At 35.9% G+C, this 20,591-nt stretch overlaps 1 protein-coding gene across 1 annotated transcript in view; it reads right to left on the reverse strand.

Annotated features, from left to right (window-relative positions):
- The window catches only part of LOC136032849 (coiled-coil domain-containing protein 25-like), a 39,077-nt gene that overhangs the window by 11,013 nt on the left and 7,473 nt on the right, over positions 1-20,591 (reverse strand). Inside the window, exons 2-3 of the mRNA XM_065713260.1 lie at positions 11,836-11,883; positions 8,218-8,377 (exon numbers count right to left, since the gene is read on the reverse strand). Of these exons, the coding sequence (XP_065569332.1) occupies positions 8,218-8,377; positions 11,836-11,883 (208 nt within the window). The remainder of the gene's footprint in view (positions 1-8,217; positions 8,378-11,835; positions 11,884-20,591) is intronic.

Raw genomic sequence — 20,591 nt, forward strand, 5'->3', positions numbered from 1 at the left:
TACATTTCACTGGAGTACCGAGAAAATTCAAGTGTTATAGAGGTGGATATGGGAGAGTAGCATTTCCAGAGAAGTTAGTCTTGAAGAGAATTCGAACTAAAACTTTTAGTTGATGACAAAGGTCAACTTCTTGTTGCTGGTAACACGTTACCACTTGATAAATCTCAACATCATCCTCCCACTATTACCATTCCACGAAAGGTAAAAAGAAGAAAAGTATACGCATCTAGCATTATCACACAACATATCTTGTCTAGATGCCGAAACTGTTATCTATGAAAAAACAATGTGGTAATAGACAATGAAACCGCAAGCAAAATAAAATGGGCACTAGCGGATATTATTAGCAAGGAAATTAAAGTTGAATTGACGAATAACAATGTTACTAGCTGAACTTAATAAACTGAACTGAACTAGCGCCAATGATAGTCTACCCACGGAAACATTCATAAAACCATGAACCAATCATTAAAAATGAAGAGAGTTTGTTACTAGCGAGATCTATTGTTAGTCTACAATCGGTAGTGAGACTGTCAGGATTAAAAATGAATAAAGTCGACAGACAGAAAATTATAGGAAATCTTGTCACTTTGGAAAAATGATTAATCCTAGAAAAAGATTTTCAAACATTGTCAGTGCAGAAGAGAATCTTCACTAAAGGAATTATTTACGATACAATGAGGAATGAGTTTCCGTCTTTGGACTATTGTCTGAGACTTATGTGTCCTGGCCCCAAGACATTTACTCAATTTATTGATATTTTATTAGAAACAAAACAAAATAATATTGCGCATCTGTTTGAAGATCTCAGGCCTTCAGTCACTCCTCCCATTTCTCTATCGATCCAATAAGCGATCAGCTTAAGCGACTAATGTTAGCATAATGTAATGTTAGCATGTAAGAATCCAGATTGAATACGGTGATTCGTGTTCATGGTGCCAATTCTAGTGGGACACTGCCATCGGGGGTGATTTCCCAATAGGTCCAAATTGATTTAGTGAAAGTAATGCAATACTCTCAGCTACTGATTCAGCAAAGGTACACTCTAAACGCACTGTGCCCGTTCGGACAATAGTCATAGCTTGAGTACCGGACAAATTCAATACAATGATACCATGAGTTATATGACAATGGAGTCATCAACATAAATTGTATATAACCTGCATAATTTGAAAGATTATTGCTGGTACTCACCAACGATCCATTTATGAAGATACTTATTTGCCTAAACAAATTCTGAAGTATAAAATCATCATAGGATAACCCCTCGGCTGCACTTATTTTTATCATTATTAGATTTTTTGACAATCATATGCAAATCTATAAAAGTAGAAGTTAAATCTATGAAATAACCCTTCAATGAAATAACTATGAAAATGACCGTTTTCAGAGAGCAGTGGTTTCGGGTAAAATTGTTCATAATAACTATGTTTTACACTCACATTAACATTTTTCGCATTGAAAAGATTTAGAGATGAGTTGACTGAAGGTTAAGATTCTCCATGTAGTAGATATGCTACTTCTTGGAAAAGAATCCTTTTTCGATCAAATGATTTTTCCTTTCGTTTCTTTTTCTTCTTTGACAAGAGTGATGTTTTACGCTTCCGAACCGAATTGAGACTGATGAGGTGTTTCTCGCCCTTTTTAAACCTTTCCCACTTTTTCGTGATTTCAATCGCTCACCGAGGGATCGCACGCTGGACCTGAGATTTTGTGAAATACTTCCTTTAAAATCCTTCCCAGAGCATCAATCGTGTAGTGTAGAGGATGAAGAACCCGCGAAAACCGGGTCAATATATTTTTTGGCCAGGAGTAGAGCAGAGTGAAACAACTTAGCAAACCAATTGACGAGACCGTAACCGGACATTGACGAATCATCCCTGTAAGAGTCCATTTCATGACCCAATTGCCGTGGTCTAAGAGTAGCAATATAGCAATCAATATCAGGACAAACAAAAGTATTTTTTCTATTGACTGTCTCACTGAATAGGCCGAAAATGACATGTGGTCACAGCCAAACCTTTTCTTATTGCTAGAAACTCACCCAATTCACTTCTTAATGTTAACTGACAGAGCTCCAAATACAAAGTGTTGACTGGAATATATTAAAGCTGCTTTATATTGTAGTGGTGAATGTCCTCGTGACTGGTTTTTCCTTCAAGAATACGTAAGAGGGGACATTGGTATTACTGACTCCCGATGTTTCGACAAAGGACGCATAAAGAAATATACAAGTGTCCAATGAGATGCCGGGTGCATAGTCTGTATAGATAACATGGTCCTTGCCACTGGAATTTTTTCTCTAATAATACGATCTTTAAAACCAAAAACATCACGAAAATCCTCACTGAGGAAAATTCTCTCATTCTCAAACGGACTGGTAATGTTAATTCTCCCCTGTTCAGTTTAATAGTTGAATGTGAAGCCACCCTTCGACTCTCAATTTTTGTGTTGATAAATCGACACAGCTCATGCATATTCTTGTATTGTATTCCTGATTAGGTATATTAGTAAAGGGGTAATCATCAGAGTCAAAATTTGACACCAAACCGTCGTCGAAAAAGTCAAAGGGCCTTACTTTAATCGCATATCTACGATCCTTTCTCAGGGTAACATTTAAGATTTTTTAGAATACAGTCGACCAGAGAAACTTCATACTTTCCCTCCAATTTGACGGCTGGGGATTTTTGTCCATAAATTACTTGTTTTACTCAAATCGTACAGAGGGGACCAGAGAGATTGGACATGAGTGTTACATAGAAATCCTTAGGCATTGTGAATGTCTTCATTGACAATCTAAGAATCAAAATCATTTATATCCTAGCCAGCGAAACAGAAACTGTCTCTTAGCCTTGCGAGCACGACTCTTTAATATATTTTCAATTTTATAGATTCCATTGTTTTTAACTATTAAAATTCATATTCGAAGTATTAGAAAAATTCATACCACGTAGGCGATACGTTACATGTTTAGCGTTTTTGACACTTAAAATGTTCAGTGGACCACGAGCAATTCCCCTTTACAAAAATATTCTTTGTCCGATTTATTCGAACTGTATCACCAACATTAAATTTTTTCTTCTCAACATTTTCATAGAAATATTGTTTAAGAAAAATGCCAAGTGTATTGTTACTGTGATGAACTTCAAGACGACTATGATTTGACAGGGATCGACGAGGATTTTGACTATAAATCGACATGATTTGATCTACGCCTTGAATAAAAGCACCAGTATTTTTCAGTGTACAATACCTTGAGATTAAAAGTCGAATTGTTCTTATCAAACATTCATTCAAGGCCGTCTTTATTGGACTATGACTATGATAGAGTATCGTATTATATTTTAACAAAAACTTTTCCACATATACATTAACAAATTCATTACCACGATCTGTTTGAACTTTCCTGTAAGAATGTTGTTCAAAGATAGATTCAAGGGCTCTAGCCCTTGAAAGTTCATCACCTCTCTTTGGAATCATTTGAACGGCATATCCATAGCGACTAAAAACATTGATTCCGAATAAAACATACTTGTATGGGATATTGTGACGTCTTTTAGTCTCGTCTAGAGTAAAAATATTTGCTTGTAAAACACGGAATGGGAAAAGGCTTTGCTTTGAGATTGTCAGTACAGGATTTTAACTCTTGTTGATAAAAAAGCATCACCAAGTGTGGAATACCATGTTGTGACCAAGATGGGCCCAGGATTGCACATAGCTTCCACTCAACTGAAGATCCCAGGGACTTTTGCTGTTCCGTTTTAAGCCGGCTTAAGGCTTTGTATAGACTAGCGAAGACGTGTTATTCCCCGTTCTGTACTTGTTTGAATTTTTCTATAAGAATGTTGCTAAAAGATAGAAAAAGGGCCCTTGAAAAGCCCTTGAAAGTTCATCACCTCTCTTTGAACGCATTGGAACGGCATATGCATATCGACTAAAAACATTGATTCCGAATAAAATATAATTGTATGGGATATTGTGACGTCTTTGAGTCTCGTCTAGAGTAAAAATATTTGCTTGTAATACATGGAATGGGAAAAGGCTTTGCTTTGAGATTGTCAGTACAGGATTTTGACTCTTGTTGATAAAAAATCATCGCAAAGTGCGGAATACCATGTTGTGACATGGATTTTGTGGATTTTCAAATCCTCCAAAATCCACAAAGATTAGTCCCCCAGGATAAACCGAGATTTTGTTGCTCTCAAGTAGAGCTGGATAAATTGAAAGAAGATCTTGGTACATATAAATGGGACTTTTCTTAAGCAGAAAATATTAGTTTAGGCAATTATTATAACGACATATTTGGCTGGTTTTATGACACTGTTAAGGAAAAATTCACGTCTTATTGTCTAAAAGCTCCTTTAAAAAATCCTCGATCAAAAAGATCAACACCTATAGCTCCCTGGTTAACATCTGGAGTCGTTAAGTCAATAAAAAGGAAGCAGAACCTTTGGAAGGAGTACAAAAAAAGACCAAATAAAGCCAAGTTAGAAGAATTTAAGTTGTACCGTAATATTCTGAAATCAATTATTCGCAGAGCTATAAAACAGTATATTTTACAAAGAGATTTGTTGATTGCGGTAAAAATATAAAAAAGACGTGGGACGTGATTAAGGAAGTTATTCGACCATCCATGAAACCAGAAGGTCTCCCTAAGTCTCTCATTGTAGACGATCAACTTGTAACAGAAAAAGGCCAAATTCGACATCATATGAATAAATTCTTTGAGGAGATAGGGAAAAAACTGCTAATAGCGTTTCTTATTCCTCAGTGTCACAGTCTTGGAAGCAGTTCTTAGGTCCCTCGTGCTTGAAATCAATGGTTCTTGGGGAGGTTACAGTGCAGGAAATTATAAATATTGTTCTGTCTATAAAGAATTCTTCAGCAGGGTTCGACCAAATTTCTGCTAAAGTAATTAAACATATTCTTCCATCGATTATCACCCCAATTTACCATTCGATTAATAGATCATTTCAACTAGGAGTATTTCCCCAACGTCTTAAACTTGCACGAGTTATGGCTCTCTTTAAAGGAGGTGACCGAAAGGATCCTGAGAACTACAGGCCGATCTCTCTTTTGTCAGTGTTCTCTAAGATATTTGAAAGGCCAATGCTCAAACGTCTGGTGAGATTTCTTGAAGTTAAATTTTTTTCCATCAGCATCGGTTTGGGTTTCGCGCAAAGTATTCTACAGAACATGCTTGTAATAGACTTCTTCAGTTTATACGATGATCTTTAGATTCTAATCTTATTCCTGCAGCCATTTTTTTATGTAAAGAAAGCTTTTGACAGCCTAACACATAATATTCTTATTGGTAAACTTTGTCATGTTGATGTCCGTGGGGAAGCAGTGTCTTGGTTCTCGTCATACCTAATTGACAGATCCATCGCCACGGAAGTTACAGACGAAAAAGTTCCAATTGAATACGGAGTACCCCAAGGTTCTATTCTTGGGCCAACCCTCTTCCTCATCTATGTGAACGATCTCTACCGACTTTTTAACACCCCAATTAACAATGTTTGCTGTGAATTGTGTCACAAATCTTACTCTCAGAGTACGTTGGTGTTCACGCCTGATAGTCGAGAAGAATTAATAGCATTTGCAGATGACACTACTTTAGGTGCTGCAGCTCCGGATGAATCATCCCTTATTCTAAAGCTTCAAGCAATGACAGAGAAAATACTCTTTTGGTTTCACATAAATCAACTAACTTTAAATGAAAAAAGTCCTACCTTCTTATTTTTTCTCGTAAAGGTGTGAGCTGCCCCACAATTACTGAGCTTCATACACCAAGAGGCTCCATAAGTCGTCTCCTGGATCGATATGTGCGATTCCTGGGAGTTCTTTTGGATGAAAATTTATCATTTAAGTGGCATGTTCAAATAATAAGAGTGAAAATTTCCCGTAGACCTGGGATTATCTGAAAATAAAAGCGTTTATTTCCTTTCCCTATCCTCAGTCTTTTATACTTCTCTCTGATTTGCCCTTATATATGTTACTGTTCGTCTGTGTGGATGTCCACATTTCCCTCGGTACTTGCTCCTATTCACAATCTATGAGAAAGCGGCAAGAATTCTCCAGTCGGCTACACACACTCCTTTTGACCTCCTCAAAATTAAAGATATTTATGTTTTATCTCTATCTTCGTTGGCATATCAATACTTCCAGGGAGATCTCCCATGTTGTTTTTCGGGACTGCCTAAACTAGTAGGGGAAGTAAATTTGTATATGGTTTGTAACCGGGAGAATGTGATGATTCCAGCTAGTCCCTCGGTTCGTTCAGACTTCGGCCTGGCTGTGACTGTGGGGCGTGCTTGGAACTTGGGTTCCCGCTGAGATCCGGCAGTCACGAACACTTGGCTCCTTTAAGAGACAGATTAAAAGTTTCTTATTAAAGGCTTCTTATTAAATGTTTCTTATGTTTTTTTTGGGGGGGGGGGGGGTTGTTGTTTCGTTGGTGTTGTATCCTCGATGACGCGAGAATTTTCATTTGTATTTTATTGTCGGGTGATGTGAGGGTCGCTGTTTCGTGGGGACTGCCGGTGAGTTGATTTCTTTTCCTTATATATTTATATTTATATGTTGGTTAGTATGTTTATGACAAGTTTTATGATTCATTATTTATTGTATGCCGTTTCCCAAATAACGGGCCATTGAGCCCTTTGTGATATTGTTTTTGTTATTGTTATTTTATGAAAATAAATAGAACTTGAACTTGACCAAGATGGGCCCAGGATTGCACATAGCCTCCACTCAACTGAAGATCCCAGGGACTTTTGCTGTTCCGTTTTAAGCCGGCTTAAGGCTTCGTATAGAATTGCGAAGACGTGCTATTCTCCGTTCTGCACTTGTTTTGGGATCATTGCCTTTCCCGAGGCCAAAATACTTTCAAAGGTATAAAGAATATGAATATTTCAGCTTGGAATGATACAACATTACAAAACAACTATTGGCATTTTGACTTACGACTTCAGATGCTTCGAACTATACTTATTAGGAGTTTCAGAAACTCTTATACATGAAATTAGGTGATATAGAATCTATTTTCTCTGGCAGGAAGGATGGGATACATAGACAGTGAGTAGGGTTCATGATGAATAAGGAAGCAGATAAGTCTTATTTAGGTTGGGAAAATATTAATAACAGAATGCTAGTCACTCATTCTGTGACCAAAAAATGTAGGATATTAGTTATAGTAGAATATGCCCCTGTAGGGCCGAGTGACAGAGATACTAGTGACTCAGATATTACTTATTTACAGCTAAAGGAACTAATAGATAGGATCCCAGGTAGAAACTTAAACTTTCCAAGAAAACTTGAATGCCAAACTAGAGGGTTTAAGATTTGACAATGTAGAAGATAAATGGATCAATTTTAGGAAAGTACCTTGTGAAGTTGCTGATTGTGTCTTAGGGAAGAAATTCAGAAATACAGCTAGGAATATTTGTGAAAACGCTTATGTTTTATAGAAAGGAGTGACAGAAAATATGCAAATAAGGGAAATGTAAAGACAGTGAATAAAGCATTAAATATGAACTAACAAGGTGTGAATAGAAGCCATGGATAAAACTGCTGAAGATTTCGAAGGTGCAGCCAGGCGGCATAATAGTAAAATTTTGTACTGGCACTTCAATAAATTGAGAGGGATTATTCAATCCAGACATTCCCCAGTCAAACACAGGAACGGTACCACAGTTAGTCATCAGAAAAGAGTTAAGGAAGCATGGTTAGAACATTTTGAGAATGTGCTAAAGCCATGCTAGAGTTACAGTAGACAATATTGTTAAGAATAAAAAAGTTTTTGACACTTTGTATCTGAAGGAAGATATATTTTTGAGGAAGAGCTAGTGATAGTACTAAAAGGATTAAAATATAATAAGGATCCGATGCTGATAGTGATGTAAATGAGTTTCTTAAATATGGCCCACTCTCGCAGGTCAAAGATCATTTGTGGGGGTCTAATGTTCTGTAATTTATTTATATTTCTTTCAAATAAATTGATTGACTGGGGCCATTTTTTAACCTCATGTAAAAAAAGAATGTGCCGAAATATGCGTATATTTTTGATGACATGCATTTCTATTTGGCTAATAACAGATTTCCTCAGTCACCAGTGAATTTGAATCTTTTCTTTACTTACAAATAAAAGAAAACAAAAGGGTATCTAGAACCAGAATCATTCAAAAATTACTGTTAACAATACTTATTATTATTTACCTATTAGCTTTGACTAGTTGGGCACAATCTTCTAGCACCGCGCCAGGTATATCATCAATTGTTTGGCCAGGTTGAAGTCGAACATAAACATGGGCTGATGATAGCTTATCTACATGGAACCACACATCTTCTGGCCAGCCCCATTTTATTAACTCCTCATCTGGAAAAAAAAGTTTGCTATCTGAAATTTCAAATAGAAATCATTTACAAATAACTTAACCAAAGTTACTGCGTAAGCCTACTTTTATGGCAATTGGTATTTATCAAGTGACATATACTGATCGCAAATTATGTCGGTCTGTCAGTCTGTCTGTCCTGGTTTTGCTAGTTTAGGCATTTCCAGATAAGCTAGGATGATGAAATTTGGCTGGCGTATCAGGGATCAGACCAAATTAAATTAGAAATAGTCGTTTTCCCGATCCGATCATCTGGGGGGGGAGTGGGGGGACAGTTAATTTGAAAAAATTAGAAAAACGAGGTATTTTAAGTTACAAACGGGTGATCGGATCTAAATGAAATTTATCATTTAGAAGTATATAGTGTCTCAGAGCTCTTACTCTAAATCCCGACCCGATCCGATGACACTGGGGGGAGTCAGAGGGAGAAACCTAAATTCTTGGAAAGCGCTTAGAGTGGAGGGATCATGATGAAACTTGGTGGAAAAATAAGCACAAATACTAGATACGTGATTAACATAACCAGAACGGATCCAGTCTCTTTGGGGGGTTGGGGGGTGAGGCTTAATTCTGAAAAATTAGAAAAAATGAGGTATTTTTAACTTACGATGGAGTGATTGGAACTTAATGAAATTTCATATTTAGAAGGACCTCGTAACTAAGATGTCTTGTTTTAAATCCCGACCGGATCCAGTGTCATTGGGGGAGTTGAGGGGGGACTGGAAATCTTGGAAAACGCTTAGAGTGGAGAGATCAGGATGAAACTTAGTGGGAAGAATTAGCACACGTCCAAAATACGTGACTGACATAACCAGACTAGATCCAGGCTCTTAAGGGGAGTTGGGGGGGGGAGTAATTCGGAAAAATTAGAAAAATGAGGTATTTGTAACTTATGACCGGGTGATCAGATCTTAATGAAATTTGATATTTAGAAGGATCTTGTGCTTCAGCGCTCGTATTATAAATCCCAACCAGATCCGGTGACGGTGGGGGGAGTTGGAGGGGGAAACCGAAAATCTTAGAAAACGTGAAAATTGAGGTATCTTTATCTTACGAATGGGTGATCGAATCTTAACGAAACACGATATATAGAAAGATCTTATGTCTCAGATGCTCCATTTTCAATTCGAATCGGATCTAGGTACATAGGAGATTGGAGGAGGGAGACAGAAATCTTGGAAACCGGAAATCTTAAAAAACGCTTAAAGTGGAGAGATCGGGATGAAACTTGAATGGAAGAATAAGCACAAGTTCTAGATACTTGACTGACATAATCAGAACGGATCCGCTATCTTTGGGGAAGTTGGGGGGGGGGGGATATTTCCGGTGCTTTGGCGAGTTCGGTGCTTCTGGGCGTGCTAGGACGATGAAAATTGGTAGGCATGTCAGAGACCTGCACAAATTGACTTGATAACAGTCGTTTCCACGATTCAACCATCTGGGAGGCTGGAGGGAGAGGAAAAATGAAAAAATGAGGTATTTTTAACTTACCAATGGGTGATCGGATCTTAATGAAATTTGATGTTTAGAAGGACCTCGTGTCTCAGAGCTCTTATTTTAAAATTCCGATCATATCCGGTGATATTGGGGGAGTTAGAGGGGAAAACGGGAAATCTTGAAAAACACTTAGAGTGGAGAGATCGGGGTGAAACTTGGTGGGAAGAATAAGCACAAGTCCTAGATACGTGATTGACATAACCGGACTGAATCCGCTCTCTTTGAGGGAGTTTGTGGGGGGAGAGTGTTAATTCGGAAAAATTAGAAAAATTTAGGCATTTTTAACTTAAGAACTGGTGACCGGATCTTGATGAAATTTGAAATTTAGAAGGAACTCATGTCTCAGAGCTCTTATTTTAAACCCCGACCAAATCTGGTGACATTGGAGGGGAAAACCAGAAATCTTGGAAAACGATTAGAGTGGAGAGATCGGGATGGAACTTGGTGGGTAAAGTAAGCAAATGTCGTAGATACGTGACTGACATAACCGGACCGGATCTGCTCTCTTTAGGGGAGTTAGAGGGGTCCAGTGCTTAGGCGAGTTCGGTGCTTCTGGACGTGCTAGAACAATGAAAATTGGTAGGCGTGTCAGAGACCTGCACAAATTGACTTGATAAAGTCGTTTTCCCCGATCCGACCATCTGGGGGACTGAAGGGAGAGGAACAATTAGAAAAAATGATGTATTTTTAACTTACGCGTGGGTGATCGGATCTTAATGAATTTTGATATTTAGAAGGATCTGGTGTCTTAGAGCTCTTATTTTAAATCGTGACCGACATTAAGCCTCTGATTTTCCTTTTAAATCAATCCACTGATTCTTAGAATTTTGCTAAAGCTCATACCATATGAGCTCTTGGTTCTTCCGACCTCGTCACAAGTGCCACATGAGCTCTTAGCTCTTGTTCAAGCATAAATATGGGATAATGATTGGTTTTCTAAGCAGAACATATATCCTCTGGTTACAGTGCAAGGGGTCCACAAAATCGAATCATGTGCATCACATCTAGAGGAAGGAGATATTTTGTTCTTCTTCTAATGTGTTTTTAGACAGTAGGGAAAACATGAGTTCACTGAACAAAGCACTTCAATCTAATTATACAACCACTCAGCATACATTCAGCATAAAGCTACATTTAAATACCATTTCATTCTTCTTTGATATAAATATACATGCCAAAACTGTGAGAGAAAAGGAAATGAGGCTGAAAGTAGCTCTTTGTAACAGAGAAAGAGGGAACCAGGATTATACTTACATATTAATAGAGAAAGCAACTAACCAGGGGTTCAGCCATGAAGGTAGCCAATAGAACAGGCTGCATTCCAAATGGCTTACTTTTAAAACACTTCTCATTGTGGAACAAATATATACTCTTCTGATGTTTAGTTGTTAAAGCTTTTAAAATAAAGTTATGGTATAATGACTTTTGATCATAAGGTTTGGCATGCCACAAGGTCAAGGTCAGGCCAAGGTCAAAGCTTAGCAAATACAGAGAGCCCCTGTTTTGACTAAAATTGAGCCTTAGGCCATGACAACAGTTTGAAAAAAAAATCCATTGGATTGTACATTTATTTTGTATAGTTTACAAATGGTTACATCTAAATCTGCAAACAAATAAACAATATAAATGAGGTTTTGGGTTGTTATGGAATGAAAACTTAGCTCCTGTTCAGATCTGAGATAAAACTGGTTAAAATAGATGACCCCCCCCCCCAAAAAAAAAGGGGGGGAAAGGTTGAGCTGCCTACAATTATGTCTGCTATGCATTATTTCGCTACCCAAATTGCTTTTAAAAGAAGAAAAGATGATCTATGATCACTAAAAACAAAACTTATTATCCCCCTAAAATCTTATAAAAGTGCAATACTGTACTCAATTCTGATCTTGGAAAAAAAATATTTTCAGAACAGTAACAACTAGCTTAAAAGAAACAGCTTACTACTTACTTTCATATTTATCAGCACCAACATAGAGGGTGACAGGAGGAGAAACAACTAAAAAACAAAATCAAATTAGTAAAACTGACACAACCACCATAGTATGATTGTCGATAGGCTTTAGCAGTTTTAGGCCTCATAATCAGGAGGGAGAGGGTGCGTGGTACCTTAATAGGAGAGTAAAGATATCATGAATGAATGTGAAAAAACTGGGGGGCAGCCACCCCCCAGGCCTAGAACTGCCTCTGTTTATAGGTAAAACAGAATAAAGTTTTTCTTTTTGAAAATTGTTATAGATTTTGTAAAACCGTTAAAATATTCCTGTCCATCACCAAATAGGCCCTGACCAAACAGTCTATGTACACTCCATATATATATATATATATATATATATATATATATATATATATATATATATATATATATATATATATATATATATATATATATATATATATATATATATATATATATATATATATATATATATATATATATATATATATATATATATATATATATATATATATATATATATATATATATATAAATATAATATATATATATATATATATATATATATATATATATATATATATATATATATATATATATATATATATATATATATATATATATATATATATATATATACATATATATATATATATATATATATATATATACATATATATATATATATATATATATATATATATATATATATATATATATATATATATATATATATGTTCTATAGAACAAAGTTTTCTTTTTTTTAGGCTTAAAAGTTAATTTACCTTGGGCTGTAGCCATTAGAAAAGCAGTTTCTAAGTTTTTTAACCAGGTTCTAAGGTAAAATAAAACTTGTATTTAATGTGTAATCTTTATGTAATGTTTCAAATATAATACATGCAAAATGAGTAAAGGTGTAAAGTCGAATACAACTTCCTATACACCTATTTGCCTGAAACTGTCATTGACACAGCCTAAAAGCAATTCAAGCAGTAAAAAATCTACTAAACGTTAATTGTATCAAAGTAAGAAGTTGGAAAGTTGTTGTTAAACATTTGCGATTTGTGAATTGGCAATCTCGGGGAGGATGGCTGGGATACAACTGTGAGGGTAATGATTATCACATTTTGAAAGAGCCCTGAATGGGAAATCAAACAGTGCATTTCTTTTTCTGCAATCTGATTTCTGTGTCAGAAAATAAATTTAGCAATAGATATATCTTTGCTAGATCTGCACTTTCCAAGTAATCTAAGTAAAATAAACCACTACCATTGCAGTTCTATCCCAGCACTCTCCAACAGAAATAGAACCCAATAAAGGGGCGTAATTTACTATGGGGCAGGGGGAGGAGCAACTGCCCCCTCAAGAACTCAGTTCACCCCCCCCCCCCCCCCCCCAGCTGAAATTTAGTTTCTGCAAAAAATCGGTGACAAAACTAAGATTAGCCTGGATAATTTAAGTATCCAGAGGAACAGAATCAGTTTTCATTCATATATATTTGCCCTTATGGTGCTAAATGGCTCATTTTTCACTGTCATTTTTACTTGATTTGGGAGAATTGGCTCCAATTCCCCATCCCCCGAATTTTGATGAAATTACACCAGTGACCCAATAGAGTCCAGTGGTGCCAAATGGAAGGGGGATAGGGCATTACTCCTTAGATTTCAAAAAATAAATTCTTAAGAAAAATAATACAAAAGTTGGCCCTGGAGTACAAAAATACATTCCCCCTCCCCTTCTCTAACATTTTCATGAATGCATGACATTGTATAGCTCTGGGCTAAATTAAAAACTTTGATGATTTTGTTGGGTCTAGATTATTTTCACTTCTTATTTTTTCATCTATAGGAGGTTCATAATGCCAAATAAAGGCAACTTTAAACGTAATAACACTAATTCAGCAAACTTTAGTAAATAGCCTATATCAAACCCCATTAAGATGGGGCAGGGGGTTGGTATGGAAGTGTGATGGCAGTAATCATGGCATTGGGGCTTGGCATTGAATAGGGAATCAAATTACTGATTTTGATCCAATTTCTATTTGATTCCTGTCCTAGTCTCTAAATTTACTGACAGCTGACAGGAACAGCAAATTCTGAAAAACTGTGATCTTACTTAATAGCCTGGTAAATATTTAGTGGTTCCACTCTCCATTAGGATACACTATAAAATTATGGAAATTACTTCTTCTTTTTTTTTAATGTGTTTGTGCTGTTGCATTGGTGATTTCTCTTTTCGTTATATAGATATATATATATATATATATATATATATATATATATATATATATATATATATATATATATATATATATATATATATATATATATATATATATATATATATATATATATATATATATATATATATATATATATATATATATATATATATATATATATATATATATATATATATATATATATATATATATTCATTGTATTTCAAAAGCAGCAACTCTTTTCTTCTTATTAATTTAACAGTAAACAAGTGGCAGGACCAAAAGGGTATTAGTGCCACACTCATACTCTCCAGACTGAAACAGTATACAATTCAGGAAACTACTTTAAAACATTCTAAATACTTACTAATATCGGTTCTTAAGGCAATCCAATAAATCTTAACCCTCCCCTCCAATCTCTTAATAGTCAAATGTAAACCCTAAATTATACATATGCAATACACAACTCTTTTCTCTAACTAATTTAACAGCAAAGAAGCAAATGAAGAGCAATAAGCACATTGAAAATTCATTGCATATGTAAAATTCAGGGTATATATTTGACCATTAAGTGGGGATAGGGTCATAGGGGGTAAAGTTTATTTGTTGCCTGGGCAAGGGGGCAGCAAAGCCCCCCCCCCTAGTTGTTCTGACATCTGATATTAAATTCCTTTTATTTTATACACCTTGGTATACATCCCTCCCCCCTAAAAAAATATATGTGAGGCCTAGAACTGCTACTGTTAGCATTTTTTTTAATGTTTTAAAGCAATTTTCAGAATTATATAGTATTTCATTCAGTAGAGTTGGAAGGCAGCACTAATACCAAGGAAAGAATCATTCTATGGAAATAAAAGGAGTATAATTTGTTGTATAAGCCTAGAACTGGGGCTGTTGAGAAGGAAACATGTTAAGAAAACAACTCTTACTTCATAATATGCAAAGTAATTAAAGTTAACACATTTGACTCCAATTCTCCCATACTTTACCCTAAAGGCCCCATAATGTTCACAAATATAGCCCAAATTATGTATTTCCCATGCATTTTGCTATGTATCAAAACCTATTACTCTTATTTCAACCTGTCTACCCATAAATTGAACCAATGCTGACAAAATCAAGAAACAGAAAAAAATATTAGAAATATATACATTGGGCTACACATATGCACAGGGGGGTTGGGGGTAAAGTATAGTGTAATTGCAGTCAAAATATATTAGCTACAATTATTCTGTATATTATGAAGAAATAACTGTTTTATCAACATGTTTTCTTCTCAAAAGCCCTAATTCGAAGTTCATACTAAGACTTGGAACTGATAAAGTTTTTCAGAAAAACAGAAAAGAAGATGAAAAATAAACAAATAAGGAAACAGAAACAGGTCTTTCAAAAAGAGATAACCTGTTTCTGCTTTCTGCTCTGTCTTTTGGAAAAACAGAAAACAGCTGTTGTTATAAAAAGAACATCCGTTTTTTTCACTTATCTTCCGCTTTTTTAGTATGTTGCATCCTGTCATTTATACTGGGTAAGATTATATGCTGCAAATCCAAAGCTAGTGTAAAGTAACTGCCCTGAAACGATCCCAAATCTACCTCTTTTTTAATTGACCCCATGCTTAAACTACACCAAGTGTACAGATGATTCTAAAACTTATTAGAGGACCTGAGCGCAGTACAACTTTTTTTTGTTGCCACCTCAAGATATTGAACAACAGAGCATAAAATAAAAGGAACAAATTTATCTTTCAAACACAAAAACACAGCAGATTCAAATAAGATGGAAAATAAACTGCACTATGATTCACTACTAATTTCCATTCTGCACTATGAACTTTTTATCCAGCCGGTTTTGAGGTTCAAACTTTTTCCTAAGTAACAAGTTCAAACTTTAAACTTGTCATTTAGAAAACATTCTTGTTTCTAGGGTTCTGTCAGTTGACCTTGCACATTTCTTGCAAACAAAGTAGCAAGCCACACTAAATGCCTGCTCACTAGGTATAGTCATAGCAGGGTATAAGTGGCACAGCAGAAGGTTGAAAAAATGCTTTAAACTGGTGCTATTGATCTCAATTTATAAAAAAAGGCACTAACTATAAACAAAATTTTTCAAAAGAGCCCTCAATCATCTCTCTACAACCATTCCAGTGACCTACAGGCATTGGTGGAGGAAGAAGCAGAAAATAAAGGTCAAGGAGACACATCAGTGCTGTTCATGCTAAAAATATGATCTTCTTTGATTTTTAAGGTGGGGAAGTGTATTCCTCTGGTTAGGTGTTTTTGATCATGACAATTTCAATGGTGCACTATCCAACACCATTTTAGAAAAGTTTTTGGCTTTTTCTGAAAAATAAAAGAGATCTGTTTTATGCTAAAGATTTACATTGAAGCTTAACGTGGGTAATAGTTAGCATTCCTGAATCAGCATCCAATATTTTTTTTGCATAGAATAGGTTTTCTAAAAACATTTTTTTTTTTTGTTACTATGGGCTGTGATTTGCACTTCACTTGGTTGCAGCTACTGCTCCATCCACAATGTCTGAAATTTGTTGAACATAGACACTGACCAATCACTAGAGCCACCTTTCTACTGACTTGTACTATAAGCCCCTTTCCAATTCTTTGCAAACTTCCCAACCATACTCATTTTGTTCCAAAATCTAAGTTAACAGTACTGCAAGCTTCTTGTTCTGTTTAAGGCCAACTTTCAAGTAAATATTGAGCTCCAGGTTCTCACTCTCTGAGGGATGTCTTGGGGTTGGACTAGAGCTTCTTCTTAGCTAACAAAGCATTGGTTACAAGAGCTAGCTAAATATAAAAATGAATTAATTATTGACTGGCTGTTTTGTTGGTGCTCAACAAGATGAAGAAGAACTCTCTCTTGGTAGACTTTGACCATATTTTCTGTATTTTGAGCTGCTGTGCTATCTGATCATTTGAAAGAGGGTATTAATGCTGTTTTGTTTAAAAAAAGTGAGAAGTTGTCATCAATTTCACTCAGGCTCTCTGGTTCTTTCATATTCCTATTCTCACCTAAGGGAGCAAGCTCACGTGAGCTGCTAACTAGGCCTAATCTTGTGAGTGACTGTCTGGCCACCACTCTCTACCAAAGTCATTCATAGGCAAATGGATCCAAGCAAGCTCCACATTGGTAAGGTTGCAATTTGAATTTAGGGTTATTATTAGGGTCAATTTGAATTTAGGCAGAATCTTACCATCCCCTTCACCAGCATGTACACTTTGCTCAATGTTGTGCAGGTAGATCAACTTGCAATTTTAGCTACTTTTTCAAAAGAGCACAAACAACTGAATGTGCTCTGAAGGATCAAAAATTCCTGCTTTGACAGTTCTATTTCTCAGATCAGGTTATAAAATTTCTGAAGAGCAAACTTTCTCTCGAGAGAAGATTTAATCATGGTTTGTGTGCTGTTCTAGTGAACTTTCATGTTATGTTGGACATTCTATTTTTTCAGTAACTTTATGATTTTATGCAATTTCTGCAGCACAGCATTTATTAGCACTGGTACTATATCTCTAGTGTTGCCTCCAGAATCAGATGTAGCTTTGGCCTAATCTTCAGACACACTTTCCTCATATGACTAGGATGAATAGGATCATCCATTTCAGATGCAGTGTTAACCATATCTTCATATATGACATTGGGTAAGTTGTCTTTGGCTGCATCAGTCTCTGGCTCTCTACTAGGATCACCATTGTCATCAGATTCACATTCAACTACTTACTCTATGTCAATTTCTCCCCAGAACTTGAAAGCATTGATTATACAAAGGCAAAGGCAATGACCAAAGCATGAAGACTTTTGATGCCCCCTCTGCCCATGGTAGTGGGCTTTAACAACATTTGAACCAGAGTTGGATACTACAAAATACTTTGTCTTCAATTGCATATATTTCCAGGGCCACTCTGATTGCTGTGAGTACGTTTTCAGCTTTGTACCTAACTTGCAAGTGCTTGAAGTGTAATAAGCAATTCTGGACAGTCCATTATCCACCTAATTGCTTTAGATACACAGTTACTGCCAGGTATTCCTCTCCTGTATATGACCAACAGTCAAAGATCAGCATGTCTTTTTTGGCATCTCTCATACCTACTTTCAACCTCATAAGTTTTTTTTAAAAAAAAACTTGTCTGTTAAATAGAACATATTCAAGAATTACTCTCTGTAAGATTTGACAGAAACTGGTTTCCCATACTGAATTGGTTATGATTTGTCTTTTTTGATTGGGAAAACTATAATGTATGTATGTTTTTACTATATATTTAATATAAAGAGGTAGTTAGGGGTTATGTATTCAATATAATACCTTCTGCATGTCAGGCTTTCAACAATTCTTTGTTTTAGTTTTCATAAGTATTATGTTATCATCATGTTTTAGCATATTTCATTAGAATTAACCTAACTTTACTTCCTGAGTGCATTCCATTTAACAGACAAGTACCAACACATCTCTTGAATGAACAAGCAGATAGAGAGAGCAGACTACTGGTGAAAGTTTTTCAATTTATCTATATTTGTATCTACATAAAAACTTTAAAATGCTGAATTGTCATTGTAACAGCTTGATTTTGGAAGGAAGAAAAGAAGAAATCAATTGATGAAAATTTATATTATTGATTTCATTTATTTTCTGAGTGAAAGGAACTAAAGCTCTTGCTACTCCTTTTGTTTGAGAAGTATTCTTGTGCTTTTTCATATAAGTTTATTGCGTGGTTAGAGTTTCTGGGATTTCCCTCTCCTGAACCCAATGTTTCCTAGCTCTTCTAGCCCCCTCAGGGAAGGGGGCCAATCATCTAATTGGTTATCAGAAGCAGATATTCCTATTGTTGTATCTCCAATATCCAATGATGATAGCCTGAATGAAACCATTATTACTGTCTCTGAGTCACCAATCTCCGAAACTGATAACCTGCTAAATGAGGATTTTCAGACAGTGGGCAGAAAACAGAAACGAAAAAAGCCTTCTATGAGTCCTCCTGAAATAATTGGACTCTCAAACTCAGTCCCAGCTGTGGAGATAAAGGACAAACCCATTATCCTTTTTACTCCAACAGTAAAAGATCAATCTTTCTCTATCAAAAATATTACTAATATTAGAATGAATCTTTTTAAAGCTTTTAGATGCAGCTTCACTGTGAATGTGAACAGAGATGGTTCACTAACGGTTATGTTTCTAGACAGAAATGAAGCCTGCAAAGCACTTAGCCTACATAAAATTGGCAATATCCCTGTTACACCTGCATGGTGGAAACCAACCCTGAAAAATTCTCAGAAAATAGTGCTGTACAACATACCATTGGAACTGTCAAATGATGACTTGAAAGATGGTCTTATGAACAATAAGGGGGAAATGCTGGAGGTTCTGGATGTTCATCGTATGGGCAAGCTATATTCTAAGGGAACAAGAAGTAGTAAGAGTGTCCTCTTTATCTTACCTGCTAGTTCCCAAATTGACTCGGTTTTCCTTTTTGGTCAGCAAAAAGCTCATAAAATATACCAAGAAAAACCTCTTCAATGCTCAAAATGTTTTAAGCTTGGTCACTCATCTAAGTATTGTTCTTCTTCTGAACCAGGTTGCCCTAATTGCCTTGGTAATCACTCCTTGTCTACAGAAAGTAGATGCACTGAAGTGCCTAAATGTACAAACTGTGATGGTAGACATCAATCAACAGATCACAATTCATGTCCTAAATATGTTCAACGAGCTAAAGTTTTAAAGATTGCTCTTCAAGAAAATGTCCCTTTCTCGATAGCTGCAATGGAGCTGGCCAAGCTCTCCAAAGTACCATCAGGTCCAAGAGTTAATGAGGCCAAGGAAGTGAATTTAGCCCTTCCTCAAAAACCCTGGCTACAGGTCCACAAGAACAACCAAAATCAGGCACTCATACCTCCTACTGAGATTTCTTACCCTCTGTTGGCTAAGGAGCATCCCAAGGTGGCTGAAGCTAGTCCATCCCTCAACAATCCTAAATTTTGGTCTGAAAGAGTGGCAGCTTTTCCTAATATTTCTACTCAAGCCATCACTATGCAAGATAGAGTTGGACCACATATTACTAATTTAATTAAATATGTTGCATCAGTGGACCTAATCTTACAATCAAATATGGCTAAAGATAAAAAAAAGCCAGTATAACAAAAGAAATTGCAGAACACTACTTTTCCAATTCTATTTTCAATTAAATAGGAACAGAATTATCATCCATCCTCTCAAAGTATCATGCATGTCACCTATTCAACCCTTCCTATGTTAACTAAGCTGCAGATCCTACAATGGAATTGCGTCTCTTTAAATGCAAATAAACTTGCTGATCTTATCCAATGTGCAAATGATAATAGAATTGGAATTATTTGTCTACAAGAGACTAATCTTCATCAGTACAAGAAAATCAAAATGCCTGGGTACAAGTGCTACAGGAAAGATAGATCAACTAACAGAAAGGGAGGGGTGTGGCAATCTTTGTTCATGTTTCAATCCAACACTCCCCTCAACCCTTAACTATCTACAGGGATGAAA

Source organism: Artemia franciscana, chromosome 11, assembly GCF_032884065.1.
Source record: "Artemia franciscana chromosome 11, ASM3288406v1, whole genome shotgun sequence".
In the NCBI taxonomy this organism is placed as follows: Eukaryota; Metazoa; Arthropoda; class Branchiopoda; order Anostraca; family Artemiidae; genus Artemia; species Artemia franciscana.